The sequence below is a fragment of the Lepidochelys kempii genome, chromosome 4, assembly GCF_965140285.1.
Source record: "Lepidochelys kempii isolate rLepKem1 chromosome 4, rLepKem1.hap1, whole genome shotgun sequence".
Classification (NCBI taxonomy): Eukaryota; Metazoa; Chordata; order Testudines; family Cheloniidae; genus Lepidochelys; species Lepidochelys kempii.
In genome coordinates, this window is record NC_136383.1 from 125,024,975 (window position 1) to 125,044,077 (window position 19,103).

A 19,103-nucleotide genomic window follows, 5' to 3' on the forward strand; every position below is an offset into this window, starting at 1 on the left:
AAAAATTAAGCCTAGTGATCACAAGGCCACATAAGGATATGGGATGAAATTACAAGGCAAGGCTCTGAATTTGAAGCCTCAACTGGATTTTTATATGGTGCATTGGTGGAAGCTATGAAAACACCTAGACCTCAATTCTGGAATGAGCTCTTCACAGGTGGACTTCTGCACTTGATGAAGCACCATTGACCTCAGACAGGCATAAGAGTCTGCCCATGCAGAATTCAGTGCAGGATCAGGTCTCTATTTAACAGTCAGAAGTGAAGAGGCCTATAGAAGGCTGAGCTCCACACCTGCGGCTCTGTTCTGTAAAGAGAAAAGGAGGACTTGTGGCACCATAGAGACTAACAAATTTATTTGAGCATAAGCTTTCGTGAGCTACAGCTCACTTCATTGGATGCATTCAGTGGAAAATACAGTGGGGAGATTTATATACACAGAGAACATGAAACAATGGGTGTTACCAAACACTGTAACAAGAGTGATCAGGTAAGATGAGCTATTACCAGCAGGAGAGTGGGGGAAGGAGGGGGAACCTTTTGTAGTGATAATCAAGGTAGGCCATTTCCAGCAGTTGACAAGAACGTCTGAGGAAGTGGCAGAGAATAAACATGGGAAAATAGTTTTACTTTGTGTAATGACCAATCCACTCCCAGTTTTTATTCAAGCCAAAGTTAATTATATCCAGTTTGCAAATTAATTCCATTTGTTGAAGAATTGCCACTTTTAGGTCTGTAATGGAGTTACCAAAGAGATTGAAGTGTTCTCCGACTGGTTTTGAATGTTATAATTCTTGACGTCTGATTTGTGTCCATTTATTCTTTTACGTAGAGACTGTCCAGTTTGACCAATGTACATGGCAGAGGGGCATTGCTGGCACATGATGCCATATATCACATTGGTAGATGTGCAGGTGAACGAGCCTCTGATAGTGTGGCTGATGTGATTAGGCCCTATGATGGTGACCCCTGAATAGATATGTGGACACAGTTGGCAACGGGCTTTGTTGCAAGGATAGGTTCCTGGGTTAGTGTTTTTGTTGTGTGGTGTGTGGTTGCTGGTGAGTAATCAGGTTGGGGGGCTGTCTGTAAGCAAGGACTGGCCTGTCTCCCAAGATCTGTGAGAGTGATGGGTCGTCCTTCAGGATAGGTTGTAGATCCTTGATGATGCATTGGAGAGGTTTTAGTTGGGGGCTAAAGGTGATGGCTAGTGGCATTCTGTTATTTTCTTTGTTGCGCCTGTCCTGTAGTAGGTGACTTCTGGGTACTCTTCTGGCTCTGTCAATCTGTTTCTTCACTTCAGCAGGTGAGTACTGTAGTTGTAAGAACGCTTGACAGAGATCTTGTAGGTGTTTGTCTCTGTCTGAGGGGTTGGAGCAAATGCGGTTGTATCGTAGAGCTTGGCTGTAGACAACTGATCGTGTGGTGTATTCTGGATGAAAGCTGGAGGCATGTAGGTAGGAATAGCGGTCAGTAGGTTTCCGGTATAGGGTGGTGTTTATGTGACCATCGTTTATTAGCACTGTAGTGTCCAGGAAGTGGATTTCTTGTGTGGACTGGTCCAGGCTGAGGTTGATGGTGGGATGGAAATTGTTGAAATCATGGTGGAATTCCTCAAGGGCTTCTTTTCCATGGGTCCAGATGATGAAGATGTCATCAATGTAGCGCAAGTAGAGTAGGGACATTAGGGGACGAGAGCTGAGGAAGCATTGTTCTAAGTCAACCATAAAAATGTTGGCATACTGTGGCGCCATGTGGGTACCCATGGCAGTGCCGCTGATTTGAAGGTATATATTGTCCCCAAATGTGAAATAGTTATGGGTGAGGACAAAGTTACAAAGTTCAGCCACCAGGTTTGTCGTGACATTATCAGTGATACTGTTCCTGATGGCTTGTAGTCCATCTTTGTGTGGAATGTTGGTGTAGAGGGCTTCTACATCGATAGTGGCTAGGATGGTGTTTTCAGGAAGATCACCGATGGATTGTAGTTTCCTCAGGAAGTCAGTGGTGTCTCGAAAATAGCTGTGACTGCTGGTAGCGTAGGGCCTGAGGAGGGAGTCTACATAGCCAGACAATCCTGCTGTCAGGGTGGCAATTCCTGAGATGATGGGGCATCCAGGATTTCCAGGTTTATGGATCTTGGGTAGCAGATAGAATACCCCTGGTCAGAGTTCCAGGGGTGTGTCTGTGCGGATTTGTTCTTGTGCTTTTTCAGGGAGTTTCTTGAGCAAATGCTGTAGCTTCTTTTGGTAACCCTCAGTGGGATCAGAGGGTAATGGCTTGTAGAAAGTGGTGTTGGAGAGCTGCCTAGCAGCCTCTAGTTCATATTCCGACCTATTCATGATGACGATAGCTCCTCCTTTGTCAGCGTTTTTGATTAGGATATCAGAGTTGTTTCTGAGGCTGTGGATGGCATTGTGTTCTGCACGGCTGAGGTTATGGGGCAAGTGATGCTGCTTTTCCACAGTTTCAGCATGACTGAGGCTTGAATAAAGACTGGGAGTGGATGGGTCGTTACACAAAGTAAAACTATTTCCCCATGTTTATTCCCTGCCCTCCCCCCGCCCCGCTGTTCCTCAGACTTCTTGTCAACTGCTGGAAATGGCCCACCTTGATTATCACTACAAAAGGCTCTCCCTCTCCCCCCCCCCCCCACTCTCCGGCTGGTAATAGCTCATCTTACCTGATCACTCTCGTTACAGTGTGTATGGTAACACCCATTGTTTCATGTTCTCTGTGTAAATAGATCTCCCCACTGTATTTTCCACTAAATGCATCCGCTGAAGTGAGCTGTAGCTCACGAAAGCTTATGCTCAAATAAATTTGTTAGTCTCTAAGGTGCCACAAGTCCTCCTTTTCTTTTTGCGGATACAGAGTAACACGTCTGCTACTCTGAACACTGTTCTGTAAAGGTTTCAGAGTGGTAGCTGTGTTAGTCTGTATCAGCAAAAACAACAAGGAGTCCTTGTGGCACCTTAGAGACTAACAAATTTATTTAAGCATAAGCCGGGAGGGCAGACTGGAATCCACCCAACAGCCTCAAGAATGGGAGAACCAAAGAACAAGATAACATCTGGCAGCACGGAGCCCTCAGGATTGTGACATCTACTGATTGATTCAGCAACAGCATTATGAAGCAATTCCCATAGACTGGTATAGGAAGGAATTCCTACAAAAAATGGACTCTAGAAAGTGAGAACTTTGGGGTCTGATTCTGCAAACCAACTTCCAGGAGCATCAGATGAGCATCTGACAAGGCCCTGCTCCCTCCTCATGTCCAGGCCACCTGGCCAGTGGCTCGGCATGAGCAACTCTAAGGCTGGTAACTAGGATAACAACCTTGCAGAACCTGTGAGAGTGTGTATGAATGAATGTGTGACTAAATATGAGATTGAATGGAATGTTATAGCTATAACTAACTGCTGACTATGATTCTTTCTGTATTCACAATAAATGTGGCATTTTGCCTTTTCCCCTTTAAGAAGATCCTGCTGGTTTTTACTTTATTGGTATAATACTAGCAATGGTTAGCATCTCTAGATTTGGTTGCCTAAAGTTAGGTGCCCAAGTTGGAAAATGCCGGTTTGTGTAACTTGACCAAGCCCAGGGGAATCCGTATCAGGATCGATCCCCTGAGGTCAGTCCCTTGTCTAGCCCCTGGGAGCAGAGCTCAGGCTGCGGGCTTCTCAGTAGAGGCACTGACTCAGCCACAGGCCGCGGGCTAGCAGGGAATTACAACAGCCCGGGTAGTAACCGGGGCACGCAGGTCAGGCCCCTTGTGTGAAATGGCCACGGCTCTTTGTGAAAAACCGAGGGACCGACTGTCATGAAGTTTTTTGGACCTCAAAGCCCAGCAGCCCGCTGCTTGTGGGAGGACTTCGGATACCTCGCTCCGGAGTCGGTTACGTGCTCAGGGCTCGCGTCACAGGGGCTGGGAACCGGAGAGTTGCACCCGAAAGCCGAGCGGGAGTCGGCGGCGGCGGGCCGGGAAGGCTGCTCGCGGCCCGGGGCCAGGCACACACGCCCCCGGGGCCTCTCCGTGCCCTGCAGCCCGCTGTAGCGCCCCCGCTCGCAGGAGGGTCCCGAGCCGGCTCCGCTGGGGGCTGGTCTCCCGCTGGGCGGAGGCCGCGCCGGGGATCGCCGCTTTCTGTCCCGCCGCACAACTTCCTCTCCCAGGGCCCTGCGCGGCGGCCGGGCCGGGCCGGGCCGGGCCGGGCGGGCACAGGCGGACTCGGAGCCGCCTCTGGAGCGGAGCGGGCCATGGACAGCCCCGCCGTGACCTTCACGCTGGCCTACCTGGTGTTCGCCGTCTGCTTCGTGTTCACCCCCAACGAGTTCCGCTCGGCCGGGCTCACCGTGCAGAACCTGCTGGCCGGCTGGCTGGGCAGCGAGGACGCGGCCTTCGTCCACTACCACCTGCGGAGGAGCACCGGCACCATGCTGGCCCACGGCCTGCTGCCGCTCGGTGAGCGGGGCCTGGGGCACGGAGGGAGCGGGGCTGGGGGAAGCAGCTGAGGCGGGGGCGAAGGGGGGCTGTGGGCAGAGTGGCCGGGGGGGGGGAAGGGGGGCTGTGGGGAAGGGCTGGGGCCAGAGTGGCCGGGGGGGGGGGGCTGTGGGGAAGGGCTGGGGCCAGAGTGGCCGGGGGGGGGGGGGCTGTGGGGAAGGGCTGGGGCCAGAGTGGCGGGGGGGGGGGGGGCTGTGGGGAAGGGCTGGGGCCAGAGTGGCGGGGGGGGGGGGCTGTGGGGAAGGGCTGGGGCCAGAGTGGCGGGGGGGGGGGGGGCTGTGGGGAAGGGCTGGGGCCAGAGTGGCGGGGGGGGGGGGGCTGTGGGGAAGGGCTGGGGCCAGAGTGGCCGGGGGGGGGGGGGCTGTGGGGAAGGGCTGGGGCCAGAGTGGCCGGGGGGGGGAAGGAGGGCTGTGGGGAAGGGCTGGGGCCAGAGTGGCGGGGGGGGGAAGGGGGGCTGTGGGGAAGGGCTGGGGCCAGAGTGGCCGGGGGGGGGGGGCTGTGGGGAAGGGCTGGGGCCAGAGTGGCCGGGGGGGGGAGCTGTGGGGAAGGGCTGGGGCCAGAGTGGCGGGGGGGGGAGCTGTGGGGAAGGGCTGGGGCCAGAGTGGCCGGGGGGGGGGAAGGGGGGCTGTGGGGAAGGGCTGGGGCCAGAGTGGCGGGGGGGGGAAGGAGGGCTGTGGGGAAGGGCTGGGGCCAGAGTGGCCGGGGGGGGGGAAGGGGGGCTGTGGGGAAGGGCTGGGGCCAGAGTGGCCGGGGGGGGAAGGGGGGCTGTGGGGAAGGGCTGGGGCCAGAGTGGCCGGGGGGGGGGAAGAAGGGCTGGGGCCAGAGTGGCCGGGGGGGGGAAGGGGGGCTGTGGGGAAGGGCTGGGGCCAGAGTGGCCGGGGGGGGGAGGGGGGCTGTGGGGAAGGACTGGGGCCAGAGTGGCTGGGGGGGGCTGTGGGCAGAGTGGCCGGGGGGGGGAGGAACGGGATGATGGTGGGGAAGAGTAGCGGGCGAGGGGTTGGTGGAAGGAGGGGGAAAGTGCTGGGGGAGAGTAGCAAGGGGGAGGAAGGAAAGGGAGTGGGAAAGGATAGCGAGGGGGCTGTAGGGAAGGGTGGGAGAATGGTCAGGCAGGAGAACGGTTAGGGGGTTGGATGAGATCAAGGAACTATGGAGAATGGGGGAGTATAGCTTGAGGAGAGGGGATGGAGGGAAATGGCCAGGGAGCTGTGGTGAAGGGGGTGGGGGGATAATACCTAGGTCGTGTGGTAAGAACTGAGGGGATGGAGAAGGAGGAAGAAGGTGACAGCAAATTAAAATAGGTATTTGTACAGTCTCTGCTGTCAGACTGTCCCGTTGCACCTTCAGTTAGCAGTGACTGTGCAGAAAGCCTGGACCCTGGTCTGTCATCATTTAGTCAGTCTTCTGACAGTGTGGTTTCCCCTTCTCATCTCTTTCACTTGCTGTGATTTGCATCCCCACTTCTTTACTGAATGTAGCCTTGTCTGCACTGAGTTTGAAAAATGCGCTCTATTGTGTCCCCTTGACGTGGGTGTGGCTGTGTGAGCTGAAGGAAGGCAAGACCTAGATCTTGAAGGTTGAGGGATTGTCCATGGCTTCAGTGTCTTTACATGCTTCTGTCTCTTTTGCAAATCCACAAACACATCTGAAGTACTTGTGAGGTGAAGCAGCTCCTTCATATGCATCAGAGCCTCATTAATTTGCACCAAAATAACAATGGTCTTGCCCTGCCTATGAGTGGAGATCTAATATCAGCTCTAGTGAGATCTGGTATTACTAAGAATTCATTGTTTTACAAAAATTCACTATTAGAATATTTACTCAGACATTACAGAATATTATAAATAAAACAAAACTACATGTCAGTGAAAAAATACTGTAAGATATAGCACCTTTTAACTAACTGATTGTCAGATTCTGCAAATTATGAAGTAATCAATAATGGGTTTCCCAGAAAATGGTGCAAATAGCGAGGTTCTGCTTGGGGCATTAGATGTGAACGCTTAGAGCCGCTATTGAGGGTGGCCCCTAGGGAGCATGTTGTAGGGAGGTAAAATTCTGTGTAAACAGAAAATAAAGACAGTCTTGCATTCACCCCAACCATGGTGCCCTGTGTCTCTACACCACTCTAATAAAGCAGTGTAAGTGAACATAAATAATACTTGAGCTGTAGTGTTAAACAAAGTAATCCATTTTGGGAGGAGAAATCTTGTAACTCACAGGTATGAAATTACATCTGCATGTGAATTGTGAAACTGAACCAATCAGCACCACTGTCCGAGAAACTCTCTCTGTCTGTTGTTGTCATCAGAAGACCTACTCTGGCAGGATTAACTAACCCCAGAGAGGGAAGGAAGCAAGCACAGAAAGGCAGTTCAGGGTGGTAGTGCAGTGCCATTTATTATAAAGTTTAAAAAAAAACCCAAACTGTCAAACTTTAAATAATGGGGTTAATTCCATCTCTGGGACCTGCATATTATATACATACCACTTTACTTTTATTCTCGGTAACTCTCAGTTGGCTATGTTTGACTATATGTTATATAGGGATATGGGTTTGTTTACTCAGCAAACTGTAATGACCTCCCTTTACTAACTGTATAACTTGTGTAAAAATAAATGCCTTCTAAAGACTCAGGCTAGGAAAGTTGAAATTGAAGTCACCACCCTAAAAAAAAAAAGTCACCCAGAGTTGAGCACACCCGCCAGATGAACTATAAGATCAATTGGTGTGAATATATTCTATTGTCTTCTGAAAGTAAATATCTTTCTTTGCAGGTTATTACATTGGCATGTGCTTTGCAGCACCAGAGAAGCAGCTTTTCTATTTTTACCAGGCCTCAGAAGGCTGGGAAATATTCTTCTTGCTGGCTGTTCTTGCTCCAACAGTCACTGGCATCCTGGCATATTACTGGTCACGGAATGGCTGGGATAACCATCCTTTAGCTCGGACACTTGCCTTTCATGCTCTTCCACAGTCTGGTTGGCGGGCAGTGGCTTCTTCCATCAATACAGAATTCAGGAGGATTGACAAGTTTGCTACTGGAGCACCAGGAGCAAGGGTGATTGTTACGGACACCTGGGTGATTAAAGTGACCACTTACAGTTTACATGTTGCCCAACAGCAGGACATTCATCTGACAGTGACAGATTCCAGACAACACGAACTATCACCTGATTCAAACATGCCTGTGCAGTTCCTCACCATCCGTGTTGCCAGTATTAATCCCTATGTGAAAGCTTTTGATATCCGGTAAAACAAATTAACCTTGCAGTGTTATGCCGTGTATAGTATATGCCATTTGATGATGGATAGGGAAGCGCATGTGTCATATCTGCTGCTGCTGTGACAGATCCCAAAACTTTTAGGGTGTTGACACCTCCCCTTCGCCGCCAACAGAGAAAGTTGTGTGTAGCCCTGTAAAGTGCAGGGAAAAATGCTATTCAGGGAGATTGCTACTCTGTAAGGCAATGAAGGCATATTGGACAGTCAGAGGAACAAGTTACTCATTCCCAGAGCAGGTTAAAGAGGGAGAGCGAAGCCACTTAGAAGAGCTATGGGTGAGGGATGGGGGAGAAGAGGGAACAAGGGAAAATCTCCCGTCAAAATTGTGATAAAAATCAATGACTCTAGCAAAATTGACCATGATTTCCATCTTCCTTTGAGACATACGTACCTTTACAAGCTGTGGTTGTGTTTTCACAGTGACCTATTGCAAACAAACCTAATTTTAAAGAGAAGTGGACAAGTAGCTTTGGCCCCAAATTTCACCTTATTTAAATTTAAAATCCTGCTAGTTTCCATATAAGGAGAGAATAATAAGACTGGGACTTTTCAGCTTGGAAAAGAAATGACTAATGGGGGATGTAATGGAAGTCTATAAAATCATAACTGGTGTGAAGTAAATAAGGAAGTGTTATTTACTCCTCATAACACAAGAACTATGGGTCACCAAATGAAATCAATAGACAGCAGGTTTAAAACAAAAGGAAGTATTTCTTCACATAACACGCAGTCAACCTGTGGAACTCCTAGCCAGAAGATGCTGTGAAGGCCAAGACACTAACGGTTCAAAACAGAACTAGAGAAGTTCATGGAGGATAAGTCCATCAATGGCTGTTAGCCAGGATGGACAGGGATGGTGTCCCTAGCCTCTGTTTGCCAAAAGCTGGGAAAGGGGGCAGGGGATGGATCACTTGATGACTATCTGATCTGTTCATTCCCTCTGGGGTACCTGGCATTGGCCACTGTCGGAAGACAGGATTCTGGGCTAGATGGACCATTGGTCTGACCCAGTATGGCCATTCTTATGTTCTTAGTGAATGTTCTCTGGATTTTAAATGCCTATTTTCTGTTTTCTGTGTTCCTCTCAATTGCTGTTTTTGTTTTTCAAGTCACTGTTTATGTAGGAGCTAGATAAATCTACAGTTCTGCAGCAAAATGTAGTTAACAAAGGCTATTTTTAGTGATGCTGACATCCTTAGTAATGCTGTCTCACAAAGGAGTAAACAAACAACGCCCTGTAGTTTGTTTTTATTCATGCTTCTAAAAGGATATTTAAAACTATATATTTGAAAAGGTAGCTGACAGTGTCCATTTACATGGCTGAATCTGTAAGTTTCTAGTCTGTGGGACAGCCTGTGGATATGACTGACAGATTAAATCGTAAGTGTCAGAGGGCTCTGAAGTCTAAACTAGAATAGCAGATATATTCAGGCCTGATCTAAGATACTAATCCATCAATTTCAGTGTGTTATTTATTTACAGTGGCATCTGCCAGACACTGAAAACAGATGGTCCCTACTTCTAGGAGCTTAGTATAAGGACGGTTAAGTAGAAAGAGTTTAAGGAAAAGGCCACAGTAATGGACAACCTATATACAAATCAACTTGACTTACTGCATGACAGAGGTGTATCTAAGAGAGATTTAAAAGTGGACCAGGCAGGACCCTTGCAGGGTAGCTCAGGGAGGTCATAGGAAGCATGGAAGAAGGCACAAGGGTGATTGTGAAAAACTGACAGAGCTGGAACATTTGCAGAACTGTGGAGATTGTGGGGGGAAGGGAGGAGCCCAGTGCAATCCTTGACAAAGGTATAAGTAGGGAGGGTCAAATGTGTGTAGGGCTTTGAAGGTGGTGACATAAAGATTATTCATTAGCTGATTATTTCAATTGTGTTTTAATGAGGCAATAGTAAAGTCACATCCACTGTTAAGAATCAGACACTTACCTTGGTAATTTTTTCCAAAGAAATATCAGGGCCTTCCTTTTGCTAAATAAACTAGTACCAAGAATATTTTTTATAAAGTCAGAAAGTTCTTGTAATAAGAAAATGCAGAAATAGCAAATCTCCATAGGTATAATGTAGATGTAACATAACTAAGTCATAATAGGACATATGTCAACATTTCCCCTTCCCCCTGTGTGCAGTATAGGTACATACCCACAGGCTGAGTTGCACCATTGTTAGCAACAGTGGAAAGTTTTTGTAAAAATTGACTTGTGTGAACAAGGCCCCATATATCACACACGTTCAACATGAGAACCTAGGACCTTCTGCCCTGAACACACAGGCCTCGACCATTTGCACTGAAAGAATACCTCTACTTGCTATCAGCAATATTACCTTTAGCTATAATTCTTCATTTAGTAGTGTACTGGAGTAGCTCTCCAAAGGGCTGTATCATGCCTTTCTCATACAGGTGATTTTTTTTTTCAGTTTCTCTTACACATCTCTCCGTTGACCCTCACGCCCAGCTCCAGTTTCTACCATCTTGCAGCTGGCCAGCGGTTCTAAACAACACTTGGGCTTCCCTTTCTGCTCCTAGTATCCCACCTTTTGTGCTTCTCCAACCACTGCAAGGCTTCCTGCACCTGTGTGCTGCTGAAGCTCTGTGCACCACTAGTTTGCTCTCCAGTACTCCGCTCTCCAGTACTCCAGTTCACTTCACTTCCTGCCCATTAAACCCTTCTCAGACTTCTCCCAGGTGCAGCTGATTCTCCCACTGAGCTTTCCGAAAACATTGGGGGTTAGGGCATTTAACCACTCTGTAGTCTGCAGCCACCAGAAGATAGCATCACAAACACTTGAGCAGATGTGATTCCATTCAGCCATGGGCAGTGGTGACACACATTACAAATATGTATGTTATCCCAGGAATGTCTCTTTTAAAGTATCTCCTAGGTGCAGTCCTCCTGAACTGTTCCTTTTCCTTTTTTATTTTTTGCAGACTCCTACATATTGTAACTTGAACAGAGTAATATTCAGTGTGATTGCAGCCCTACGTTAAAATATAATAGAACTGTAGGGCTCCGTTAGTCCAGCCCCCTCTGCTGGGGCAGGATTAATTTTACCTTATCGTAGGTTAAATTACCTATCAAAATAATTCTCAGTCTACTGAAGTTAAGATGTAGTCAAAACAAGATGTGTTGTTTTCAGATACATATGATCAGTGTGAAAGCTTAACTTGTAAAGGCTGAAAAGCTGAGTACTAGAGACTACAGTATATGGCTGTAGACAAGAGTTTGATCTGTTAAATCAGCTTAGCCTTAGCCTTGAAAGATTTCTTTCCAGTAATGGATGAGTATTCTTTATCAGTTCTGGCTGTGACAGAACCAAACAGCTAGTTGTGTCCCTGCAAACTGCACTTGCCAAAAATAGAAAAGGAGGACTTGTGGCACCTTAGAGACTAACCAATTTATTTGAGCATGAGCTTTCGTGAGCTACAGAAGTGAGCTGTAGCTCACGAAAGCTTATGCTCAAATAAATTGGTTAGTCTCTAAGGTCCCACAAGTCCTCCTTTTCTTTTTGCGAATATAGACTAACACGGCTGCTACTCTGGAACTTGCCAAATAAGATCTTATCATGCTCCTGAAATTACTCTCCCAATGTAGGGGGTTTGTGTTAGAGGCTTCTGTTTCCTAGAAAGACCCAGCAGTAATTGCCTTTCACATCCTGATTTTCCTGTGTGCCATCACTATTTAAAGCAAAATTGCTGTATCCCTGTGCTGCTTCAAAATGGGGGAAGAGCAGGTTTAGAAAGGAAAATCACAGTTAAAGAACATGGGTAGCTCAGAGAATTAGCAATAGGATGAAGAGCCTTTACCTCTATGGCCTTGTCTATATTAGGACATTTTTGCTACAGTTTCTCACTTTTGCTGCCGCAGGTTCAGTTCCACCAGTGATAGCACATATGAGAGCCCTACTATAGACAAGTTACCCTCTGCAACAGGTTTTATGCCCCATGTTGTGGTGACCTGTGCTGAGCAGTGCTTAAAACAATGGGGGCCACCAGGAGCCGTATCTTAACTAGCATTGCCACTGTGGCTACCACCTCCGGCGCTGAACTGGTGGTAGCAAGAGTGGGAAACTTTAGCAAAAATAACCTAATGTGGACCCGATCAATGTTGCTGGACAATAGTGACACAGAGTTGTTACCATCTAATGGTTGTAGGTATAGCCTATGTGAAACATGAAATCTCAGTTGTGTTACCCATAATGCTACATACAAAGCAGTACAATGGTTGGCACTATTAACACACTTTATTTATTTATTTTAGGGCTGTCAAGCGATTAAAAGAAGTAATCGCAATTAATAATTGAACTGCTAATAACAATACCATTTATTTAAATATTTATGGGTGTTTTCCATATTTTCAAATATATTGATTTCAATTACAACACAGAATACAAAGTGTACAGTGCTCACTTTATATTTATTTTTTATTACAAGTATTTGCACTGTAAAAAACAAAAGAAATAGTATTTTTCAATTCACCCAATACAAGTACTGTAGTGCAATCTCTTTACCATTAAAGTTGAACTTACAAATGTGCAAAAAAAAGCATTCAAAAATAAAACAATGTAAAATTTTAGAGCTTGCAAGGCCACTCAGTCCTACTTCTTGTTCAGCCAATCACTCAGACAAACACATTTGTATAAATTTGCAGGAGATAATACTGCCTGCTTCTTGTTTACAATGTCATCCGAAAGTGAGAACAGGCATTCCCATGGCACTGTTGTAGCCGGTGTCGCAAGATATTTACGTGCCAGATGCGCATGCTTCAACCACCATTCCAGGTGATATGGGTCCATGTTGATGACAGGTTCTGCTTGATAACAATCCAAAACAGTGCAGCCTGACGCATATTCATTTTCATTATTTGAATCAGATGCAACCAGCAGAAGGTTGATTTTCTTTTTTGGTGGTTCAAGTTCTGTAGTTTCCACATCGGAGTGGCGTTTTAAGATTTCTGAAAGCACGTTCCACACCTCGTCGCTCTCAGAATTTGGAAGGTACTTCAGATTCTTAAACCTTGGGTCGAGTGCTGTAGCTATTTTTAGAAATCTGACATTGGTACCTTCTTTGCGTTTTGTCAGATCTGCAGTGAAAGTGTTCTGAACATGAACAACATGTGCTAGGTCGTCATCCGAGACTGCTATAACATGAAATATATGGCAGAATGCAGGTAAAACAGAGCAGGGGACATACAATTCTCCCCCAAGGAGTTCAGTCACAAATTTAATTAACGCATTATTTTTTTAATGAGCATCATCAGTATGGAAGCGTGTGCTCTGGAATGGTGGCCGAAGTATGAAGGGGCATGTTTAACATATCTGGCACATAAATACCTTGCAATGCTGGCTACAAAAGTGCCATGCAAATGCCTGTTCTCACTTTCTGGTGACATTGTAAATAAGAAGAGGGCAGCATTATCTCCTGTAAATGTAAACAAACTTGTTTGTCTTAGCAATTGGCTGAACAAGAAGTAGGACTGAGTGGATTTGTAGGCTCTGAAATTTTACATTGTTTTTTGTTTTTGAGTGCAGTTATGTAACAAAAATCTACATTTTTAAGTTGCACTTTCATGACAAAGAGCTTGCACTACAGTACTTGTATGAGGTGAATTGAAAAATACTATTTCTTTTATTATTTTTAAAATAATATACACTTTGTTTTCAATCAACACAGAACACAATATGTATGAAAATGTAGGAAAACGTCCAAAATATTTAATACATTTCAATTGGTATTCTATTGTTTAACGGTGCGAGTAAAACTGCGATTAATCACGATTCTTTTTTTAGTTAATCGCGTGAATTAACTGCAGTTAATCGACAGCCCTAATTTATTTATTTATATTGCACCTAGCTATGTGATATGTGCCTGAAAGGAGCAATAACTAAACTGATATCTGCCCCAGAGAGCTTACAAACTAGAATTTAGACGTGATGTAAATGAGTGAGTGCAAATGGGGCGGGGGAGGGACTGGACAAGGTAACATATGTAAATCCTGCAGAGACTCAGTAAGTTGGTTTCCACTTACTGATGAACAAGGTTTATTTTGGTTTTATGTAATATTTTAATTCATCTCTTGTATGGCCCCTATTGGCAGTCTTGGCAAAGAAGCCAAGGACTTGAATGGGCATGAAGTCCAAACTACACTCTTGGCCCTAGTAGCCGTGCATCTCGGTCTGGTTGAGGCATGATAATGGCCAGTGTGAAAAGCACACACTATCCAGGTTATATCTGCCCTGTAGTTAAAGGGATGGCTTCACCCTTCAGTATTGTCAGACTAACCCCTTTCATGCATGCTTAAGACCAACATTTTCAGAAGTGGCTTCAGGGTTGTGGTGTCCCAATTTTTGGAACCCCAGCTTGACTGAACTTGGCCATGATTTTCCAAGGTGTCATACACCTGCAACTCCATCTGAAATCAGTGGCAGTGTTGGTGCACAGCATCTCTGAAGAAACAAGCCAAAGGTGTCTCAAGTTAGGCACTCAAGACGAGAAGCCAGTTTTGAAAATATGGTCCCGCATGAACCAACCACAACAATTAAAAAAAGAGTGAACGAGTTTAGGGTTTCAGGGTTTGTCTTGACCTGTGGAAAAGGAAAATAAAGTTTTTCCTTTTACTACCTATTAAAAAAAAAAAAGCCCAAAGTGTATTTATTCTGACTAGATACCAGACTGCACCACTCTACACAACTTTTCTAGGTATTCACTTCTTTCATGTTATGCTTCAAAGTAGCAAGCAAGATAAATTTTCTCTTCTTACTTAAATGGATGATGAGGTGACATTCTGTTCCATCCTTTCTTTAGGTTGAACTCCTCAGAGTATGGGGAACTACGAGAGAAACTTCATGCTCCGATCCGTAATGCAGCTAACGTTGTGATCCATCAGAGCCTCAGTGACTTGTTTCTGGAAACCTTTACATCTCTGGTGGAAATTAATCAGACATACCCTGTTCCCAGCAATCAGGTAGGAGTTTCTAATCACTTGACATTATAATAATTGTAGTTTCTGGATTAGTCAAATCTATGATTACTGTGTTTGCGTAGTGGTTATCTTACAATTCAGTAAATATTTAGTAAAGTAAACCTGGCTGTTTTTTCTGGTGTTTGCTCCAAGAGAAGCCATTGATGGATTAAGTTTGGGGGAGGATGGGAAATATCATAATAAGGAGTTTTATTTTAATGTAATGTCAACGCTAGGATTTTACCTGGGGAATTTGGAAATGATGGAGTTACATTTCCATGTGTTGTCTAGAGAGCTAGAGTCACAACTCCTATTAATAATTGAAATTGATGCGCATACCCTGTCTTGACAATTTGCCTTAGCTAGCTCACACCTTACATCTTGTATTTCTGGAGAGCTAAGTTACTTTAGATCTGGGCCCAGATCCTTAAAGGTTTTTAAATACGCAATGTCCTTTGAAATCAATGGAAATTAGGTGCCTAAACATCTTTATTGATCTGGGCTATTATCCTTTAATGTATTGAAATGATTCCTAATCTGGATCTTATTTTCATTATAAATAATATTTTGAATCTTTTCTTCGGTAATAATAAGGACCAAGTGTCAATGGAAACAAACCTTCAGGCTCAGAACTGTACAGTTATTGGGTTGAGAGAGAATCACTTTATTTCAGTCCTTTTAGCTTGTGGTATCTTTAGGTATAAAGTACTTGTGCTTATGGGTTTTGGTTTGATACTGACTGATACCATAAGTAATGGTCTACATTGAAAAAGAGAGGTGATGATTTGGGAGTTAAAACACAGAAATGGGAATTGGGAGATCTAGGATATCTCCCTAGCTTTGAGACTGACTTTCTGCGTGACTCTAACCAATGTACTGAATCCCTCTGTGCCTGAGCTTTCCCCCTCTGTAAAATGTAGATAATATCTTGAAGGGGAATTATGAGGCTAATTTGATTGTAAATAGTACTTGGCACTTTTCATTTATAGAGTAAAGTGCTGTACAAAGTATGGTAAGTATAATAAAGGCCATTTTACAGATGAGCAAAGTGAGGCACTGAGTGGTTAAGTGACTTGCCGAGGGCCACACTAATGATTGAAAAAGCTGAGAGCAGAACTCAGGTGTAATCCTCCCAGTTTAGTGCCCTATCTGCTGGACCACGTAAATGCTTTGAGGGTCTGGGCTGGAAAGCCCAGTGGCGATGCAAAATATTATTGTTAATAAAACCATTAAAAACTGTTCTTCCAGCCTGCACCTTCTCAAGGGGGCTGCAGGTGCACACCCAACATGACTAACTGTGGATTAATGCCCAGATAGTCTGTCCTTTTCAGTTATACAAAATTTGCTGGAAAACTCCCAGGGGGTGAAATCCTGGCCGTCTTGAAAAACACCCATTAACTTCATTGGAGTTAGGATTTCACCCAATATATCTTCCTTCCTTTTGGGGGAAGGAGACTACATAACAAACATTACATTTCAAGTACCTTCGTAAATGTTATTGAAGAGCAATAATTTTCTATACGGTTATGCTTTTTTACCCTTTTTCTCTTTCTATAGGAGCTGGAGCCATGTATAGGGTGTATGCAGACTAATGCAAACATCAAGCTTGTTAAAAATTGCCAAGAGCCAAACGAAGGAGAATGCCAGCAATGCTACTGTCGTCCTATGTGGTGCCTGACTTGCATGGGGAAATGGTTTGCCAGCCGGCAGGATCAGCAGCACCCAGAGACCTGGCTATCAAGCCAAGTGCCTTGTCCAACCTGCCGAGCAAAGTTTTGCATTTTAGATGTTTGCATAATACAATGAATAATATCTTGGTACAGTTTACCTTTTGAAATCTGAATGTATTCACAGCAGGGTTGGATGCGAGCCCCATTAGATTTGTTTCTTGCTCTTCTGCTTCTGAAGAGGTAAAAGCTCTGGAGTTTTCTTCTTCAAAGCCCTGAAAATGGTAACCCAACATTTTCTTTTCCTTTTCTTCCCACTCCTCAAAATGTGTTCTCCATTTTTATTCACTAACATCGTAGTTAAAATTTTAGATTGTTGAGTTTTGGGGGGGGGTTTGCTTTTCATTTCCAAACAGTTGGATGCACTTTAAACCAATAAGAGTGGCCCATTTGCTTCCCTTACATCATAGGTGAAATCCTGGTAAACTAGCTATATCTTAAGTGCTATTTTAGTTACAGGATTAAGCATGGGTGTTTAATGATTCTTTAGCTAAGGGCTAATTTTCCTTTATAATAAGATGTACTAAGCAAGTTGCTATTGCTAAGGATAGTTGGCTCAAATTGCAGCCTACCTTTCTTCATCTTGAATCCATTTGTAAAGTCCATTTTAATTTTTGTGGGCTTTCCTCAAAACAGACGTCTCAGTGTTGTGTTTTTCCTTTCCACCAAAACAGGCCCACAGATCAACTACTATAGAGATCTAGGAAATTACGCTGTAACTTCTGCAGGGAGTTTAGCGCAAAGAAGAATAGAAAATAGTTTGTTTCCAGATATATTTAGTATACAAGGAAGGTCAGTCAAAAAGGGTGGTTAATTTAGTTCATTAATCTGAAGTGCTGCTGGTGCTGTGTAGAGCATCTTATAGCTAGAGCTACTTTTTCCCTGTTCGGAGTCTCAGCACTCTCCAGCTAATGCTAATGTTAAGCATGACTTATCCATATTTGGACGGAGAGCAGCAATCCTCTCAATTATCTGAGTAATCCAAAAGAATGTTCGGCTGTGTCAAAACCTGTAGCTTTTTCCTCGGCAACTGCTTTTCCAAATGAATGGGGTGTCAGGACTGGATAAGGACGTGTCGCCATGCTGGCTATTTCAGGTATAGACAGAGTGTGGGTTAGACAACACAGTGGTAAAAATGCTGGTGCTTTCCTATACCACAGCTTCCACAATGGAGCTGCACCAGTGCAGAAAAGCAGAGAGATTTTCCTGGTGCGGACAAGACCGTATTACTAGTGCGTCAACTGTGTGGCCTTGTCTACTCTGGCACTTTCCTTAAAACCTCCCACTGATGCAGCTCCACAAGGGGTAGGTAGTAGCAGTGGGAGTATAGACAAGGTGCTAGTGGTTGCCAGCATTTGAATCACTGTAGGTCATGTAGGACCACTTTGAGCAGAAGTAGATGGCGTAGTGTAAAAAATTATAGCAGCCACTCTACACTCGAGCTCCCACCATTGGTAACAATTATGCTTTGAAGAATTAGATTTTTATTGGTAAATGTCAGGAAACGTTGATTTCACCAGACATGCACAAACTGATGAAATAATATTTCCGGCAATACTAACTGAAATTTATAGATAGGCAAAATGAGAAAAATGCTGCTTGAGAACTTATTAGAGTCCCACCTCAATGTGTATAAAGCGTGTTGCAATGCTGGCTTAGCGGAGCTGAAGCAGGGATGCCATTTAGGTAGCTTTAACTTTTTGCATCTCAACATCTACTGTCATTAAATAATTATTGTCTGGACCACCACCACCCTCTTCTCACCCCCCACCCACCCCTAACAATTTCCTGCAAAGATGAAAATTTAAATAAATACAAATCTAAACAAATGCTTAAAAATAAACCTCTATATTATCTGCCAAAATTATTTTTTTAAAAATAGTCAGTTCTGCCAAGCATAGTAATAATACAAGCAATGAGCTGCAATAGTGGGAGATTTCATTTAAACTTTGGTGTAGCCACAGCCTGTGTGGTGTGTAGACACAAGCCAGGCATGTCAAGAACTGGTTACAAATATGGTTAAAACTTGTATTGTGGACAGGGTTTAAGGACACTTAGAAATGACAAATAGGCCTCTTTTTTGTTTTAATTTTTATATATATAAACTACCAGATTACTTGTATTTGGGGAAAGTACTCACTTGAGCATGCTGTTAGGCATGCACTCTTTACTATGAAATACTGGCAACTCTTTATACTATATATTAATTAATTAATGATGATTTTCCTGGGTTTCATATCTCAGCTGTTTCAGATCGTATGGAATCGAAACTTGATACAGAGGCTGGCCATGTGGATCTGAATCTCTTTCATAAAAAATTGCTAACTGACATCAGTTGTTTTTTTTTATTTGTCCAGAATCCAATTGAATTCCTTAGCTTCAGGCTTGTGCTAAGTCTGAAAAAAAATAAAAGCAAGACACTAATAATTTAAAATACATGATGCATGCTCAAGTGAGTATGAGTTTGTGGGGAGGTTATTTTGAAGTGACATTTACAGTATTCTTTCAGCCTACATTACACAGTCTTAGTGGGCTGAATTCTGCTCTCAGATAGGTGCGTGCATTTCCCTTCTGTAATAATTTTTGCAAATAAAGATAATTTAGTATTTATTTTAA

The 19,103-nt window shown here is 44.5% G+C and overlaps 1 protein-coding gene across 2 annotated transcripts; it reads left to right on the plus strand.

Annotated features, from left to right (window-relative positions):
* The first annotated feature begins 3,665 nt into the window (after window positions 1-3,665).
* On the plus strand, window positions 3,666-19,103 carry TMEM129 (transmembrane protein 129, E3 ubiquitin ligase). Of its 2 annotated transcripts, XM_073342761.2 has the most exons (4): window positions 3,669-4,464; window positions 7,279-7,753; window positions 14,604-14,763; window positions 16,318-19,103. In XM_073342761.2, the coding sequence occupies exons 1-4, from the start codon at window positions 4,260-4,262 to the stop codon at window positions 16,564-16,566; spliced, it is 1,089 nt and encodes a 362-aa protein (XP_073198862.1). In that variant the 5' UTR covers window positions 3,669-4,259; the 3' UTR covers window positions 16,567-19,103. The 2 variants fall into 2 exon arrangements, with proteins under 2 accessions (XP_073198863.1, XP_073198862.1); XM_073342762.2 differs by lacking the exons at window positions 14,604-14,763; window positions 16,318-19,103 and adding an exon at window positions 10,220-11,202 and having other exon boundaries at window positions 3,666-4,464.